The sequence below is a fragment of the Tetranychus urticae genome, chromosome 1, assembly GCF_039701765.1.
Source record: "Tetranychus urticae isolate SD_2017Ah chromosome 1, NJAU_TeUrti_SD_1.0, whole genome shotgun sequence".
NCBI classification, from domain to species: domain Eukaryota; kingdom Metazoa; phylum Arthropoda; class Arachnida; order Trombidiformes; family Tetranychidae; genus Tetranychus; species Tetranychus urticae.
In genome coordinates this window covers 26,682,193-26,700,347 of record NC_142958.1, presented here as the reverse complement: position 1 = coordinate 26,700,347, position 18,155 = coordinate 26,682,193, and the positions used below count along the sequence as shown (strand labels likewise).

Genomic DNA, 18,155 nt, shown 5'->3' with positions numbered 1-18,155 from the left:
TTTTACTACCAATTCATACGCATTTAGTTGATAAAATATAATTTAATCCTATTATATTTGATTCAACTTATTAAATTGACTACCAAGTTTTGGTACCAATTTATAAATATAGGGGGAGACACTGGGAAATTCAGGAAAAAAGCAGAGATTTAGACTTGTAATGTGAAATAATTTTGAAGTACATTGTAAACATTGTTAATTTTGATATTTAATTATTTTTTTTTTGTTATTATACTGGTCAAAATGCTGCGTGATAATTTATTCTGTGCTCTCCTTCTCATTGCCGTGTTCCTATGTGATTCAATTATCGGTGAAGGTGAATACTTTAAAAGAGAACATTCCTTAATGAAACCATATCAAGGTTAGTATAATTGTCTATGTACATCTTGTGAAGAAAGCTTTACAATAGACCTTGTAATTCTATTCTTGATTAGATCTAATCATTATTGTCTTTCATCTCACGTATTCACTTTCTCTTTAAAGGCACTGGCATGGTTATACCTAATTGGGAATTCTTTGGATCCACAATGGTGACTCAAGCATTTGTCAGATTAACGGCAGACCAGCAAAGTAGGATTGGGGGGCTATATAATAAGAATGTAATTGAAATAATCATTTCTAATATTCCTCATTGTTTGAAGAGAAAAATATTGACCTGTAATGATCAGCGATGTTTTTGGCTTGACAGATATCTTATCCATGCACCCATTTTCTTTATTTACATTTTAGCCGGTTCCAAACAAACCGGTGTTCCTATTTTGATATCATTGAAATTTGGTTTTTAATAACACAATATTTTTATTCATCTTTTCAGCCAATTACGTTCAGAAATTGGGCTATCCAACTGCATTTCAAAGTCAGTGGAAAAGGTAAAGAGTTGTTCGGTGATGGTTTCGCGTTTTGGTACGTCAAAGATCCACTCGAATTAGGTAATTATGAGTAATTTTGTCCTCTATCTTCGCAAAGTTTTGGGCAACTTGAATTTTGCTAGTTTGGCTTTTCAAGTGTGTGCAGTTTATTCAAAACTTCGTACTGTATGCTATTACATTACATCGTATGTTATAGAAATGTATCTTAACCCAGAAAATATTTAATATTTTATCTTGAAATCTAATAAATATTAATTTGTTTGCTGTTTTTTTATTTCAGGGCCTGTTTTTGGATCTAAAGACTATTTTGTCGGCCTTGGTTTATTTTTTGATACCTATGCTAATCAAAATGGAGCACATAGTCATGGACACCCGTATATTTCTGCCATGATCAATAATGGTACACAACATTATGATCATGATCGTGATGGTACTCACACAGAATTAGCAGGATGTGAAGGAAAATTCCGAAACGTTGATCATGAAACAATTGTAGAAATAAGATATGAGAATGACGTACTCTCAGTTGGTACCGATTTCGAATCTCGAGGAGCTTTCAAGGAATGTTTTAGTGTGAAAGGTGTCATTCTTCCGTCAAATTATTATATCGGTGTAAGTGCAGCTACAGGAGAGCTTAGTGATAATCACGATGTCATAGCAATCAAAACCTTTCAACTTACTTCTTCATCACCTTCAGAAAATGACGATAGAAGCCATATGCTTCCTTCGGCAAGCCAGTTCGCTGCACCCCGTCCGCGTATTGATGATAAGCCTCAGAGCATGTCAAATCTTAAATTTTTCTTATTAATAATTTGTGTCATTATTGGTATTATTATCATAGCTGCTGTTTCAATTTTAGTCTTCCAAAGACATCAAGAAACTTCTAGGAAAAGATTCTATTGAAATTTAGATTTATAGCTAATTATTCCTCTACACTTTATCCTTTATTGACATTTTTTCTTTTGGTCTCGCTGATTATTTTCTGTTTGACAGCCAAAATGTAATTTTTTTTGCACCAATCATGTAATTCTATATTATTTTTCTCTTAATCTTTGATTGTGATACGAAGAATAAAGTAATAAAATTTTTATATCTAGTATATTTTATAATTTGATAAACTAAATTATCATTTTCACAATTTACTATTCATACTTTGATGGATGTACAGTCGTTATTTCCAAAATGTCTCAATGTCATGGCTTGACAGTGTTTTTTATGCAAGATTTTCACGAGAATAATGACTGTAGCATTCATCGAATTCAATAAATACTACATTAAACCACATTATGCTGTATTATTCAATGAATAATATTATCTGAATAATATTTAATGACACTATATTGGTCTTATCTGCGCAGTTTTGCTTACCATTGATTTCGTTGGCGCCATTAACTGTCATGTGTTTTCAAAGATTAATGTATAAGATACTGCAGTGAAGAGGTTCAGAGAACCTGAAGGGACAATGCCCACTGGAGGGCGCCACTGAAAAAAACTGAATTAAAACAATTAATAAAACATTAAAGTTATTGAAAAACCATAAATTTAATACATATAACAAACTTATAAAAATAGATTTATGCATTATTTACAAATATAAATTAAATTTTTACATTAATTACATTACATTTAACAACATTGAATCATTATATCAATCAAAATATAACTAACAATTACAATTGAAAGATATAAATATATAAATTGCACAGTTATCAAACTCCAAAGCCAGCGATCTATACCCTAAGATTGATAATTCAATCTATTCCTACTTTCCGTCATTGCTGACCAAAGATAGAGAAGCTCCAACGACTCCCTATGAAAAGTATCTCGAATGACACCGAGATAACTCTTCGACATCAAACTAAAAGCTATCCGAACTGAATCAGAATTGTATCACAGCTAAGATACAAACTGAATCAATAGGAATCACAAAATACCAATCAGAGAATGCAATAAGTAGAGATTTGATACGACTAAACACGAAGATCAAGCTGGAAGCAAAAATAGAACGTTCTCACTCAAGTGAAGATGGAAGCAGAATTTATTATCATCTTGTAACTAAAATAATCCTTTACTAAAACTATAAAGCCATATGCAAATCGTTAGCTGAACATGAACTTTATCAATTTAATTATCTAAAAGATTTTATGGGCCTATGATTTAATTCCTGTTTCAAATCTTTAAGGTGCTTTCCTAAAAACATGTTGACTAACCTATGCATTATTTCTAGCTTTATACCTTCTCGGTGGCAAACAGGAATGAAGCTATAATCCTGTCTCCATAGAATTCTAAATAAAGTGAATTTAACCCCTACAACCGCTACTACTTGCGGGACATTCTCTTCTAACAAATCGCTGAGGACCTTAACTAAGTCTGCAAAACTTTTGGATGGACAGTTCAGCGATAATGTAAGTTCAGGATTGTACTCCCTGAGCCTAATCAGTTCATGTTCAGCTAACGCAACAACCGAACTTGTAGCACGCAAACATTCATCACAGCAAACTTTTCTATCTTTTATCTTTTTCAGTAAATATCCAGCAATATAACTATTCAAACCTGCCTTATCCGTATTATACATTGATGCATAGGTTAAAACACCATGATCTTCTCCAACATCATCAACAGAAAATGTTGAAAAAAACGTGGATAATTCATTCCTTGCCTCATTGAGTTCTGGGTTGAATGCTGCAAAGTAATCAGCAAGTTCAGCTTCAGGTGAACTTTCTGTTACAGCCGAACATGAGTCGGACTCCATTTCTGATGGCTCAGATCCTTCTAAAAAAAGTGGAATATCTTCATCTGGCTCACAATTCGCTCCATCAGGCAGAGCTTCCATGAAAAGAATCCTGCTAGATCTAAAATGCGCACGAAAGTGTGAAGTTGTGATGTGTGAACCAGACCTCTTTACCTGTGCAAAAAAGTTCTCCAGAATATCTTGATCATGCAGTGGTTGCGTATCAGTTTCAATATGTGAGGAACATCAAAAAGGAAATGGATTATTTTCCCTTCAAATTGAAATTGTGAATTGTTGGGATCAACATTCAATGCACTACAAAGAGAACGATTTTTGCCATCACCATCGCAAACTGACGCAACCACATTATAACCTGCATTGAAAACTGTTCCTAAAATATCCTCAAAGATTCTTTTCAAATGAATAGCAGTAAAACCCGTTTTAGCTACAAAATAATAACAAATCACCTGCTTCCACCTTTCATTTATACCTCTCAAGCCGAAAACAAGCGTTCCTTTTGCTTCTCTAGCTAATCTTCCATGTTTACCCATATCAACATAACCACAAACTACATCTCTTCTTGGTAAATATGTGAAACCTGGTTTGATATCAGTTTCATCAAAGCTGATGACACAATACTTATCAGACTCAGCTAGCTTGGTAGCATGACGTCGGAGAGTTAATTCAGTATCTTTCGAGATACCAGTCACAGAAAAATCATCGGAGCTAAATCTATCAATGGTACGGAAAGACGGAAGAGCAAAAATAGGCTGAATCATCCTAAAAGCCTGCTTGGACTGATGGTATATTTTGTTCGCTAGCTTCTTTGTTTGATAACTGTGCCTGCGACCATGAGGTCGCTTTGTAAAATTCAAAACACAACTATCAAATAGAGTGTATGAATCTTCATCCATGTATTTTTTTAATTTACTTCTATGAGTGAAAATGAAACTAGGATCAGGGTCAGTCCTCAATTTCAGCAGTTGATTTTCAAGTCTTTTGACTTTTGCTCTCAAGCTTACCAACTCATTTGCCTTGGTTACCTTCGCCCGCTCAACAATCCTGAATGGGATCCGCTTTGGAATGGCTCCATTTACCAACTTTCTCATATTTCCGGCCTGGTATATAGAAGATGCTGGGAAATGGCAACCACAGACAAGTTTGGACTTCAAATTATTGGAGTCAAATTCCCTGGGTAAACCATTCCGAATACTGTCCAGCCATCGTTCACGCAATTCTACTTTTGTCGGAAAATGGAAAAGTCCAACTTTATCATTCGTGCTGGTTTTGCACCCGATAATGACACAGCGTTTTACCACTGTTAATAATAAAGTTAATTTAATTGTAATATAATGATTAATAATAAAAATTGTACCCATTGTTGATTAATTTAATTTCTAATAAAAATACTAAATTAAATTGACCGCCTAAAATGCATTGAAAATTTTTCTAAGTTACAATATTGTAAAGTTTTTCCCTTGGGAATTGAATAAAAATCTAATAAAATAGTTTAATATATTAAATTAATCAAAATTTCGGCCAAAATACTCAAAAAAACGATCAAAAAAGAACCCTTACTTGTAATTTTGCCGAAAAAATACCCAGAAAGAAAAGAAAGAGCCAATAGAAAGAGAAAAAGAAAGAGCCAAAAGTAACAACAAAATAATAATAATAAATGCACTGTAAATACTACTACTAGCGCTTGGGGTGGGCATTGTCCCTTACTATCCTCAAAACCTCTCAATTGCTGTATCTTATGCTTTAATCTTTGTGTGTTTTCCTCTTTAACATCAGATGACTTCTCATGTTATGATAACCATATCCTCGATCTAAAGCTATCTTCGTCATTTGTTCTGTGTATTAGTGATTAGATATCCACATTTACTTAATGTATTCGAAAGGAAATCATCAATTATTTGGTCCTTCAAATAGAGTTTACATTAAATAAAAAAGAATGGCCCACAATGAATTTAAAAGCAATGTTATCCAGCCATTGTTAACTGGTAAGTTTATTTATGTTTTTTGCCTAAATTTCGTTTGATTACTTTCATAATCTAACATATTCTCATAACCAAATCCATTACAGATCTTTACGAAGTTACAATGGCTTATTCCTTTTGGAAAGATCGTAAACACGATGTAAGAGCTGTGTTTGATCTCTTTTTTCGAAAGAACCCTTTTCAAGGAGAGTTTACAGTTTTTGCTGGTTTGAAGGATTGTTTACTTTATCTCGAAAGTTTTCGTTTCTCGGCCAGTGGTAAATGACTCAAATTCAATGAAGCTATCCTGTAAGTTTTTCTAATTGTTTTTTTTGTATTTTTGTCTTCGTTATAGATATCTCATACCTTAAAAGCAAATTACCTAAAAACACTGAACCAGAATTTTTCGATTATCTTGCAAGTTTAACTGCTAAAGATGTAACTGTACATGCGGTCGAAGAAGGTACAATTGTTTTCCCGAAAGTTCCCCTTGTATCTCTTGAAGGTCCTTTAGCAGTGGTTCAATTGTTGGAAACAACATTTTTAACATTAATTAATTTCGCAAGGTTTGTTTTGTATTATTTTTCTATTGTTTAATTTTCAGTATTGTTAATTCATTTTTTAACTTTTTTACTCTAGTCTGGTTACAACTAATGCTGCTCGATATCGTCTAGCTGCTCCTGAAAATGTCAGATTACTAGAGTTTGGACTCCGTCGTGCTCAGGGTCCTGATGGTGGACTATCTGCATCAAAATATGCTTTTACCGGAGGATTTGATGGGACCAGTAATCTTCTCGCTGGTAAAATTTTTGATATTCCTGTTTCTGGAACTCATGCTCATTCCTTTGTTATGACCTATTCTAATGTTAACCAACTCAATTCACGGGTATGAATTTATTGCATGTTTCTCTATTTAATCTAATTAAGATTTGATATCTAATCCATAAATTGCTGAAATTGTTCAATCTGAAGACATTGAAAAACGTCCATGATGGGAAAGAGTATGACTTTGTTGCTGCATGCTTTGAATGGAGGGTTAAAATCGCCAATAAACTTGGTATAGTCGAGTCTGAAGCTAACGATGGCGAAATAGCTGCTTTCATTGCCTATGCACTTGCATTTCCCGAATCATTTGTCGCTTTAGTTGATACCTACAATGTTTTGAGGTAATGTTAATGGAAAAATAGTTCATTATTTATCCTTTTACATCTATTTCCTATTTCCCTTAGAACTATTATCTATCACACTGCATTCTAAATCATTTTATTTTTCTACCAATTATAGAAGTGGTTTATTGAATTTTGCAGCAGTCGCAATGGCACTTGATCAGTTTGGTTATCATCCCATTGGAATTCGCATTGATAGTGGTGATTTAGCTTACCTATCAAAGGAAGCATATAAATTATTTCAACAAATTGCAAATCACTTTGAGTGCCCGTGGTTCACATCATTGCACATTATTGCATCAAATGATCTCAATGAAGATACAATTCATTCATTGAATGATCAAGGACACAAAATAACTTCCTTTGCCATAGGAACTCATTTGGTTACATGTCAAAAACAACCTGCTCTTGGTTGTGTTTACAAGGTTAGTAAAATATCCCAGTTGATGTTGATATTTTAATAGTCAATTGAGTTATATTAATAATTATAATATTTGCCTTATAACCTCTTTTTTCATTTGTAGCTCACGGAAATCAATTCTCAACCTTGCATCAAACTGAGTGAAGATTTAGATAAAGTGACTATTCCTGGGCGTAAAAAAGTTTATCGATTATACGGTCAGGATGGTTTTGCAATCCTCGATTTGCTTGCTAAAAGCAATGAAAAAGAACCACAAGTTGGTGATCGAATCCTTTGTCGTCACCCAATTCTCGAATCTAAACGAGCATTTGTTATACCCTCTTCAGTGACTTGTTTGCTAGAAAAATGGTGGTACAATGGAGAGGTAATTTTATATATGAACACAACATTATTCATCTTTTCTTTTTTTTATTGATTCTAAAGATTTTAGATTCCTAATTATTTACTCTCTTTCTTTCAGATTACTCGCCCACTACCTACATTAGTAGATATAAAGAATAAAGTATCAAAGGGTCTCGCAACTCTCCGTCCTGACATGAAACGTCACTTAAATCCAACTCCATACAAAGTATCAGTGACTGAAACATTATATGAAGAGATGCATTCAATTTGGTTGGAGAATGCACCTATTGGTGAATTATCATAGAATGGCCCAAAGCAAAAAAGATGCTGGAAAAACATCAATCTCAAGTTTACAATGAATCAGTTTCTGGCCAGATAAAAGTTCAAATTTTACCCAGTTTTACAGGTTTATTCGCTCTCAAACAAACGAGCTTTAGCCTAGTTAGTTTTTACAGATTATTTATTTTAGGTCAGATCAAAAATATGAACAAAAAGTTAACTACTGCCTTGATCAATGACCTTTTTATGATTTTGACTGATTATCAATTCAATGGTCAGCAGTAATACCTTAAAATATGCGACTTTAAGTTTCTTTTGAAAGTCTCTTCATAGCTTTGCCATATTATGGAAATGATCGAATCAATCTAATAGCATACAAAATTTGGACAGAATTGGAACCAAAGCTTCATCTTAACTTTGAATTTCGGTGAACTTTCTTGTTAATTAGTTTACAAATCTCTGTGGGACCCAAAATGTCACTAAATATATTGATAAATTGAATGATTTCATGTCATGCCATAACTTTGGCAAATTGATTTTATGTCTGCTAATTTTTTTAGCTTTTATTATTTGGTGTTGATATAAATGTAATAACTAGAAGTATTTAATTAATACCTCTTCTCATTGTGATTCAGAATGAACAAGTTATTTTATTGTGTGTTATTAAATTCATTAAAAAGCATGGACAGCGTTATAAGAAACAAAATGATAATAATAAAGGCTAATCAAAGTTAAAGCAGCTAACCAACAATTGGATGGTGATGAAGACGGTAAGGAGGAAGATGGTGAAGTTGATTGAGTGTCTTTTGATTTAAAACCAACAATGGCCACTTTTTCCCATGAATATCGAGCAACAAAACCGTCATAGCTGGTCACTAATAATTTAATATCGTATCTGTTGATTTCTGAATTGAATGTAAATGGTCCAATGGAGAGTTGCTTTTCTTGTAACCAACTGCAGCGTGAAAAGCCCATTTTAAAGCGTCGACTTTCAGAATATTTCGTGAATTGAGTTTGTATTGGTTGAAATTGTTCCGATTTTTTAACTTTAAACGACTCGTCAGAAATTGCTGATCTATCAGAAGACGATTTATCATTATAACATTCAATTTTGATTGAGTTTTCCTCTGGATCAACGTAAATCAACTCCAATTTATCAAAATCTTGGGTCAAGAAAACTTCCACATCGATTGTGTCACCATGATGTTTCTTCATGTGAATTAACGATGTACAACTTGATGATTTTAAGCAACCAGGTTCACTCTGAAGGCACAAATTTTCACCAGTTTTCTCACATTCTTGATAGAAGTATCGCAATTTATAAATTGGCAATGTAACACTTGTTGCGGGTAAAACCTTTTTCTCGGTACCAACAGCTAATTGTATAGATGGACGCTGATTGACAAGGTTAATAATTTCACCTGTAATAAAGAGAGAAGAAAAAAATGTTAAAAGTTGATTATTGATTTAAGGAGGAGAAATTTTGTAAAACCTTAGCCTTTTCTTCGTCCAAGTTTGCGTTTGTTGACGGTTTGTCAACACCTATGTATGGACTCACAGTAAACATTTTTTGACAGCTATTTGATAGTAATTGCAAAGTTGCTCTGCTCAAATTTTGACTCACAATCCAACTATTTACTTTGTTAATCTTGATTGTCTCAAGAACATTGCTATCAACATTGGCTTATCTTGACAAGCCATTTTTTTGCCAGATTGAGTGTTACATGTTATTAAAACAGCTATAACTCTCAAACAATGATATGATTAACAATGATTACTGGCTTTCAATGTAATAAAAAATGGTTACATTGATTTTAATGTTAATTGAATCGATCTTGATCATACAACTATTAGACTCTTAAAATAACAAAATTGTTACAAAATTTTTTCCTCGTTACATTACTCATAGGGCATTTATTTTCATTATAGTTTAGGCTAAACTAATCCTAAACTTCAATTCAAATCAGCTTAGTAAATGTATTTTACCAATATCCTGATTCAGGTCAAGGTGTATTAACAGAATGATAAATTGTTAACCAGATCATTTGATTACGATTAATCATAATATTCTCATGATATTTTCATCTGTCGCATTAGTCAATTATTAATAGCATTGAAGCATTAAACGATCCCATCTCAAATAGTAAACAAGCGTGAAGAGTAGAAATGAAAACAAAACATGAAAAAGATCGCAGCAAATAAATCATGCAACTAATCAACCTTTCATTAGAGGTAATAAGCAAAGAGACTGTAGCTTTTGTAGTTTATTAGTCAATCAAGGAAAATAAATTAAAATTGCTTACTTCTATTATTGGTAGGCCAATTGGTTCCATTGGGCCACCAAATCCATTGGCAACGAACCCAGTCGGCTTCAGTGAAAATTGATCCACTACGAACTGGTCTAGGCCTGAAAGGGTATTCAATTGAAGATATCCTTCGACCGTCATTTGTACATTTGTAAACGGTTTTAGCTTCCTTATCATTTTCTGTAGACAATGATAAGCTCATGTTTACTCCTGCTTGAGGTGAGGCTGTAGACATTGATGATGATTTAAGATACGATAGGCTTTTACTAGCATAGAGATCAAGGATCATTTTGGGTTCCACAAATGTTGGCCAGTTGGTTTCATCTTCAACAGTAAAAACAGCGAAAGCCTGACAATCACGAGAAGTGAAACAATCACCCATCGGGTCATTGGTATTTAATCCGAAACATTCGCGTTCTTTAGATTTGGTTGAACAAGCTTTGTAAATTGACTCGCTTATCTGGAATCCTGGTAACGCTACTGGAGCTTTGTCAACATAAAAGTTGGGTGAATGTCGCAGTTTTACCATGTATTTAACTGTTTTTGTATCGAAAGTTACTCCAAATACTTTAAATAATTTAGGAAGAGTCCAATTGCAACGGAGGCCATCAAAGTCTGTGTCAATATGAGTACGCATTGAAGTAATGACTGATGTTGACAATTCTTGGGATCCATTGGGGGAAATGAAATAAGCCTCCAACGAGTATTTGCCACAAATAACTTGGAATCCAGGTGCATCATCGGCAGCATAAAGGGTCACATCATAATAAGAATTATTGGTAACATAATCAAACGAATATACATTAAAATCCAACGAGTCTGGCTTGTTGGGTGATTGGACAATAGTGAGAAGTTCATGACACTCGTTAGCTCCAACACAATAGGGAGAGCCAAGACAATATTTAATATCTGGTTGGTCACAGTCGCTGTAAAGATAGCGCGATTTATAAATTGGTAATCTTGTTGAAATAATTCCAGATCTAGCGTCATCTTTAAAAAGTATAACTTCTACTTTTCGTGTGATCAGATCAATCTTACGAGCTTCATGATCAGTTGGCCAAGTAGTGGCGGATCGATTCATAACCCATTGGCATACCAAAAGATCTTCCTCTATGGTACCTTGTCCTATTGATCTAACTATTTGACCAGGATTTTTGACCATTACATCAACCGTTGGCTCTCCTTGAGTCCAACTACAATTGTAATAAGTTCCTTCACCAGGATTGTAGGTTGGCATGAAGGCAGCATCAAGAATAAAGGACATCTCATGTTTAGATGCGTCTCTTAGATGGGTACCTATCAAGGTTAGATTAAAACTGTCATCGAAATGATTACCATCTGTTGATGGTACAACTGATACCATTGCTACCATATCACAGCTTTGACGGGTTAAACAGTCACTTGTTGTCCTAGGAAAACCAATACATTCCAAGGGAAGACGAGCCGCCACTGGTCTGTTGCATTGTTCATAAACCTGGTCAATTATTTTTCCATGAGTGTGAAATATTAAGTTGAGAGATAAAGTGATCACAAAAAAAGTCCACAATTGTTTAATTCCCGATTGAAAGATCATCATGGCTGGCTATCGGTCAATTTTGTTGCGGATAGCTAATGGCTAATGAAGAAACCAATGTATAACAATGATTTGTTGATCAATTATGATGGTGATGGGGATGATAGATTTTGTTAATTAATCACACACAAAAGGGAAATACTGTTAAGTGTTATTGTAGAGACTAAAATTACACTTCAATTTAAAACTTGTAATCACAGATTCAAACTTAAACACTTCAATTATTATATTAAAAGTTGAAAAGGAAGGAAAATCGAAAGCTGACAGAATAAAATTTGATTATATTGGAATAAAAAATTCTAATTTCTAACTAATTTGTAAAAAAGGAAAGGATAACTTGCATCTTTAGGTGTGAAACATCGAAAGGGCAAATGTAAGTGATCAGAATTACTAATTAATCGACAATCACTTGTGTTATTATGTTATCGAAATAAGTTTCTCAAAAGACTGGTAATATGAAGATTGGTAGAGATGATGATCATGATGGTAACACTAATAAAGTTATCTATTTTTCCATATCATCTTCCATTTCTTTAGCTTTCTTTATGTGATAACAGAAAACGATGTTTACTATGGTAACTGATGAAGGGTCTTTTTCCGGAGCAACAGAGTCAATGAAGGAGGGACAAAAAATTACTCAGAAATCAAGTAATGATAATGTTGATGGTGTTGATGATGGCTGAAAGTAAAACAAATTGTGATTTGTTTAAGGGCGAGGTAAGCGCCCAAGAAAAATAAGCAATGTAAACATGCAACAGAGCAAAATTTTATAACAAGCATTACTCATTTTGCTGCCAAAGTCACAATGGCAACTTTTGTTGAAATGTACTGTACATGTAACATTATAAACTTTCCTCCTTGAGGTTATCAAATTGTAAACATTGGACCTTTGATAATGTTTGGACTTTATTTGGATCGGTAAAACAATTGGCTATTTGTTTTAACAGATTAAAAATTGGTTTTCCTGTTTAATAGCCTTAATCGAGTAGCCAATGTTTTACCTGGATATTCATCTGAAATCAAATTGTTAACAAAACTGAACATGATATGTAAAATTCAAACAAATCAAAGCCGATTAATAGTGAAGTGTAAATAAAACCTTAATGGTCATGTATGCTCAATTAATTACGAGTTGTAGCTGCTGAATAGATTGAATGGTTTTTAAAATAGTCTTGGATACAGAAAGCGGTAAGGTCCTAGTTATGGGGACACTGGCGTGGCTTCAATAGGCATTTAAATTTTCCTCCAATCTGGTTGAATCTTAGTTTACTGGTGAAATGATGATGTTTTTAATTTAATAATTATGACCAGTGGAGAGGTTATAATAATCTTGAACAAATCAGCTATTGTCACAGCACTGTTAATCATAATATTAATTTTATCAATCCTCTCGAGTGTTTAAAACTAACATCATAATTATTAAATTAAAAACATCATCATTTCACCAGTAAACTAAGATTCAACCAGATTGGAGGAAAATTTAAATGCCTATTGAAGCCACGCCAGTGTCCCCATAACTAGGACCTTACCCAGAAAGCAAAAACTCTGAAGAAGATCAAGTTTTCAATTTTAATCAAATTATAACAGGCACCAGGTTCAATAAATCAAGTTAATAATTCAATGCCTAGCGATTCAGACAAAGATAACTCTTCAACTGTACAGATTTGATATCATCATTTAGTGTTATAAATTTTTTAATTATTATTTACACAACTAAACAACTTTTAAAAAATCAACAAAGTATTGAATGTTTACGTTAGACGTTTAAACGTGAATCAACAGATGGAGTTACATTAAGATGTATTTTCGAAAAGTCAAGAATTTTTTGTTGGGATATTAAATGACAATAAAGTGAAATGTTGATTGAATTTATTCTTGATTTTGTTTTATTAACTAATTAAATCAATAATTTGCTTGAAATAATTACTTAAAACCAGTGTAAATTCCAGTTTAAAACCATCATGGATATACATTTATTAAAGTTGTGTCTGTGTAGGAATTAAAAATTTTTGTCAACAATTTGATTTGTCTTTTTTATAATTCAGGTTTTCCTGATGAGATGAATAATCCGCTCTATTAATACCTTACAGGATAATCAATTATTAATATTTGTATTTTCATACAATTAATTTAATCCCAACAAAATGATCTATTAAAATTTCAACCAATGCTCTTATTCAAGCACAATGTTGAACAATAAATTTTGGTTAATGTACAAATGAAATTATAAATTGAAATGCATTAATGAGCACATATTTTGTGTTTAATGTTTAATTTTGTCGAGGAAACAAAGAATTAGTAAATTTGCTTAATAAAATATGTATTACATCAATAGTAATTGCAATAACAATTTCAATAATTTAGTTGGTTGAAACATTGGTTTTTTTGAATTGCGTTGCAATTAGCTTTCTATACACTTTCATGATTATGTAAATGTATTCAATTTTTATACCCATGCAACTCAAAAAATGAACATCAAAAGTTTCCTCTTCTTTATCATCTCTATCATCTTCAAGATCATCTCCATCTTAACCGACGAGACTTTATAAAGTTTAGTTAAATCTTTCTACTCTTTCTTTCCTAAAAATATCATCTGATTTTTGTTGTCAAAGATTAAATACAAAAGCCTTTGGAATCCTTTACAAATGGAAAAATAGCTTTAAATGATGATGATGCTGAAGGTAGAGATGAAGTTAAGAAATGTTGAGAAATATGGAGTTGGAGTGGGTGAATGAGACCCGAAAGACAATAAGAAATAGCAGGAGAAAATTTCATTGGTTTGCTAAAGGCAACTGGAAGAGATATGAGATATAAATATGAACTTTCATTTTTTCTTCCTTTTTTTCATCTTTTTGCTTCTTTACTTGATCGCTTGTCTTTTTTTACTTTGCTTAAATCATCTTGATGCTTTAACAATAGGCTGTTACAGGAATGCATGGAATCTATCGATAGAACGATGAAGTCTTGCTCGATGAATGGAAAATGTGAATTATGGTGATGATGATGATGATGGTGATGAAGATGATGAAGGAGAAGCTGTAGCCGTTAAATTTGTTGATGGAAATGATGATGATGATGATAGTGGTGAAAGAGTTGGTGGTTGCAATGACAAAGATGATTCTGGTATGGAAAGAGCATAACATCCTTTGGTAAAATAAATGTCATCGAGGGCCAGATAAGAGTTTTCATCTCCTTTAATCATAGTTACCAGAAATAACCATTCACCAGAAAGGTCTAAATCAACTTCAACTCGGGTAAATAATGATTTCTCCCAATCCAGATCGATAACTTCAATGGTTGAGAATGGGTTAAATGAAGATGAGTTATCACTTGATCGAATCAAAACTTGACTATATCGGCTGTTGGTCAAATAATGTAAAACTAATTTACAACTTCCTCCAATGGGTGTTGAACTGACAATGGATCCAGTACTTCGGCCTCGTTTGCTGCTTGATTTGAGCAATAAATAGTGACCTTTGGGATTTTCAGAATGGTCAAAGGTTGGTCCCTGGGTTAATGATTTAGCTGCAACGGTACGGATCAAGCCTCTATTGTGTGAGCACATTCCCCAGAAACATGATTCATTTGACAGTTTGAAAGGCCTCCAAGAACAGTAATCAACCTCGAATGAACATCTCAAATTATTGATTGAAGAAACGTCTCCATTTAGCTCATTAGCCGAGGTATTATTAGACATTAAAGCACTCGATTGGTCGCAATTCAATTCGTCACTACCATCAGGACAATTAATTTCATAATCACAGACTTCATCTTGATAAATACAAAGGTCAGGAGTGGAGCAATTAAAGGAAAGTTCGGGAGAGAATGAACATTGAACAGAACTTTGATTGTTGATATCCTTGGGTGAACAGGAAAATACTGGACAATGTTGATAAGTATTCCAACAACGATGCGTCGAGAGTGTTTTAACTAAATGAAGCCTGTAGAAATGAGAAAGAAAAAATAACAACACTTTAAATTAGATTGAGGAAAAATTGATTGATTGCATTCGCTGATATAAATTAATGGAATCCCAAAACACTTGAGTATTGTACAGATACATCTATGTACAATAAAGCTAATTGAGTAAGTTAATTGAAGCTAATCACATAACAAAATCAGAACTTTTATGATTGTTGTTATGACCAATCAAGTTGCCAATTGAAAATGTACCAAGCATGGTTCAAAGAACAGGGTGAGGTAAGGAAATGTCATCTGTTGATCATCACCAAACTTCACCTTTTTGAAGTACTAATTGAAAATAACAAAGGTTCACTCATAATAAGATGCTGTTCAATAATTTGGAAAAAAATAAAATGTCAAGATTCTGATGGGAAGTCAGGAGACAATAAGAAAGAAGAAACTAGATGACAAGAATTGGCCTCTCGAGTAGTTGATTAGCCATTGACTGGAACTTTCAATTTTCCTGAGCTAACTAAATAACTTGTAATTTCATTTTATAATTTTGACTTTTAAACACTGAACACTTTCACTTTATTATGTAGCTAATGTTTACTGATCCAGCAATGTAAAAGTTTAGCATACATGTATTGATGGCAAATCGGCAAGGCAATTTAATTATATTGATTGTATTAAATTGTAGACTCACGAAGTATCAATATCTGCATTTGTACTTGCTTGCATTTCAATTTCCAGGCGAAATTTGCCATAATTAGTCAACGGTAAATCAATGAAATACTCTTTTGAGAAGAGAGATGTTCCATCCGAGTCAAGCAATAGTTGATACGTTTCATTGTTGTCATTTTGGTACCAAACAATTAATTGAGTGATATTGCCATAAATGTACTTTGAATAATCAGTTTCTAATTTAACACTACATCGTAAGTTTTTACCCATTAACCATTTACTAGGATATTTGATGGTGGTTTCATAGCCATTTATAGGAATCAGGAATAAGGGTAACAAGTCGGTTTCTTGGTTAGCTTCAAGCTTTACGGGCTCCTCGGGTGTATCAAAAAATGTAGTATTCACAAAGACAATATTAATTAAACAAATGAGCCCAATTGAAATCCATTTATGATGACAAGATAGAGATGAACAATTAAATAATCCAATATGTTTAACCATATTTTTAAATTAGATGACAGAGGAACCAAACAAAAGAGGAAAAACAATAAAACCAAGAAGGAAAGTTAAACAAATGTAAAATTGATGAAATGTTGGCTTTGAAAGACAAATCAAATTGGAAAAAATAAAGTGATTGGAAAATAATGATTGACAATTTACAAAAGCAATTTGAGATTCAATGATTAACATCAACTACGCATCAATAATTTATAAAACAAAATCAGCATTTATGTGTTAGATAATCATTTTAATACTTTGAAATGAAAAAAAGCTATTTCTCCATGGAAACAAGCGTAAACAATTTTTCAAACTAATTTTAAAACATTTACAAATTGTCACATTATTATGTAAATAGCAATTGCAATTTCATTTCAACTTTTAATTTCAATTGAATTCATCTTTAAATTTAACTTTGATTTGTCTTTGATTTTGCTGTTCTGCTGATGTAGTTGAAGCGCTGTTGAAATCTGATCAATCTTACCTTGGCAGTGATTAACTTAAGTGGGTCTATCAACATTTATCCAATCTCATCACTTCCGTAATTAACTGATTTTTCAAGCAAATACAATCATCTCAATTACAGTTACAGCATAAACAAACAATAACAGCAACAAAAACCAAACAAAAAATCAGATTAACCAATCAACTTGGCAGTAATATCTGCTAAATAGCAACCAAAGCATCTGAATTAGTTTCCGAAAAAAACGAATCGACAGAACAATTTAAAAGTGAATTTGCTTCCCAACAATTAATCAGCACATCAACCTTTGATCAACCAGTTGATGGAACCAGAAAGTGAACCAGAAAAAAGTCAATACTAAATTAAACATGAAAAGCTTACAAGGGATGCTTTAAATGTCAATAGTTTATAACCTAAATGAAATGATTAAAGTAATATTATATTATTATGTTATGTTATATTTTTAGATTATATTATAATCATTAATTATAGACGTTTAATTAGAAAAATTGACCTTTTACGATCAAATTAACAGGTTAAACCAGAAAAGTGTTTCAAAAATATATCATAGCCCGAAAGATTTGATGAAAACATTTGTAAATCTTAGCCATTTGCTGTTAAAATTGCTAATTGTTTGATGAATAAGTAAATTTGGAATCAACATTTGATTAAAATTTGATCAACAGATGATTTGTTATGACAAAAAAAGACATTATTAATAGTTTTGCATTACTAGGATCCTAACAACATAAATATTCAGTCTTTTCAATTGAAGCCTACAACAGCGTTTATATTGATAGCCATTGATATTGAAGAGAGATGGCAAAAAAAAAGATGAAGATGATGATTATGATGATGAAAAACATGATGATGTTAATGGTGAAGTCAGTGATGAAGATGGTGAAAACAGGGGTGAAATGGAGGAGGAGAAAGATGAATAT

General features: G+C 32.6%; 4 protein-coding genes across 4 annotated transcripts; 2 read left to right on the top strand and 2 right to left on the bottom strand.

Moving 5' to 3' along the window:
• The first annotated feature begins 169 nt into the window (after nt 1-169).
• Nucleotides 170-1,968, top strand: LOC107364478 (vesicular integral-membrane protein VIP36). Its single transcript, XM_015931829.3, has 4 exons — nt 170-361; nt 484-599; nt 815-929; nt 1,150-1,968. Exons 1-4 carry the CDS (start codon nt 244-246, stop codon nt 1,770-1,772), a joined length of 972 nt encoding a protein of 323 aa, XP_015787315.1. The 5' UTR covers nt 170-243; the 3' UTR covers nt 1,773-1,968.
• A 3,431-nt stretch (nt 1,969-5,399) lies between these two features.
• On the top strand, nt 5,400-8,417 carry Naprt (nicotinate phosphoribosyltransferase). The gene is made up of 8 exons (XM_015931826.3): nt 5,400-5,603; nt 5,687-5,857; nt 5,935-6,145; nt 6,219-6,465; nt 6,552-6,745; nt 6,864-7,170; nt 7,270-7,530; nt 7,627-8,417. Exons 1-8 carry the CDS (start codon nt 5,555-5,557, stop codon nt 7,810-7,812), a joined length of 1,626 nt encoding a protein of 541 aa, XP_015787312.2. The 5' UTR covers nt 5,400-5,554; the 3' UTR covers nt 7,813-8,417.
• Nucleotides 8,418-12,691, bottom strand: LOC107364475 (uncharacterized). The gene is made up of 2 exons (XM_015931825.3): nt 10,091-12,691; nt 8,418-9,208 (listed from the first exon to the last, which is right to left on the bottom strand). The coding sequence occupies exons 1-2, from the start codon at nt 11,667-11,669 to the stop codon at nt 8,460-8,462; spliced, it is 2,328 nt and encodes a 775-aa protein (XP_015787311.2). The 5' UTR covers nt 11,670-12,691; the 3' UTR covers nt 8,418-8,459.
• A 1,216-nt stretch (nt 12,692-13,907) lies between these two features.
• LOC107364474 (uncharacterized) lies at nt 13,908-16,875 on the bottom strand. Its single transcript, XM_015931822.3, has 2 exons — nt 16,276-16,875; nt 13,908-15,607 (listed from the first exon to the last, which is right to left on the bottom strand). Exons 1-2 carry the CDS (start codon nt 16,752-16,754, stop codon nt 14,656-14,658), a joined length of 1,431 nt encoding a protein of 476 aa, XP_015787308.2. The 5' UTR covers nt 16,755-16,875; the 3' UTR covers nt 13,908-14,655.
• Between the last annotated feature and the right edge of the window lie 1,280 nt (nt 16,876-18,155).

What these genes read in the sequence shown, in the direction of transcription:
- LOC107364474 (XM_015931822.3), bottom strand. Translation starts at nt 16,754, where the DNA reads ATGGTTAAACATATTGGATTATTTAATTGTTCATCTCTATCTTGTCAT. An exon ending in AATGCAGATATTGATACTTC is followed by an intron (nt 15,608 to 16,275) that starts GTGAGTCTACAA and finishes TCATTTCTACAG; the next exon opens with GCTTCATTTAGTTAAAACAC.
- LOC107364478 (XM_015931829.3), top strand. Translation starts at nt 244, where the DNA reads ATGCTGCGTGATAATTTATTCTGTGCTCTCCTTCTCATTGCCGTGTTC. An exon ending in GGGGGCTATATAATAAGAAT is followed by an intron (nt 600 to 814) that starts GTAATTGAAATA and finishes TCATCTTTTCAG; the next exon opens with CCAATTACGTTCAGAAATTG. An exon ending in CAAAGATCCACTCGAATTAG is followed by an intron (nt 930 to 1,149) that starts GTAATTATGAGT and finishes TTTTTATTTCAG; the next exon opens with GGCCTGTTTTTGGATCTAAA.
- LOC107364475 (XM_015931825.3), bottom strand. Translation starts at nt 11,669, where the DNA reads ATGATGATCTTTCAATCGGGAATTAAACAATTGTGGACTTTTTTTGTG. An exon ending in TTGGCCTACCAATAATAGAA is followed by an intron (nt 9,209 to 10,090) that starts GTAAGCAATTTT and finishes TCTTTATTACAG; the next exon opens with GTGAAATTATTAACCTTGTC.
- Naprt (XM_015931826.3), top strand. Translation starts at nt 5,555, where the DNA reads ATGGCCCACAATGAATTTAAAAGCAATGTTATCCAGCCATTGTTAACT. An exon ending in TTAACCAACTCAATTCACGG is followed by an intron (nt 6,466 to 6,551) that starts GTATGAATTTAT and finishes TTCAATCTGAAG; the next exon opens with ACATTGAAAAACGTCCATGA. An exon ending in GATACCTACAATGTTTTGAG is followed by an intron (nt 6,746 to 6,863) that starts GTAATGTTAATG and finishes TACCAATTATAG; the next exon opens with AAGTGGTTTATTGAATTTTG.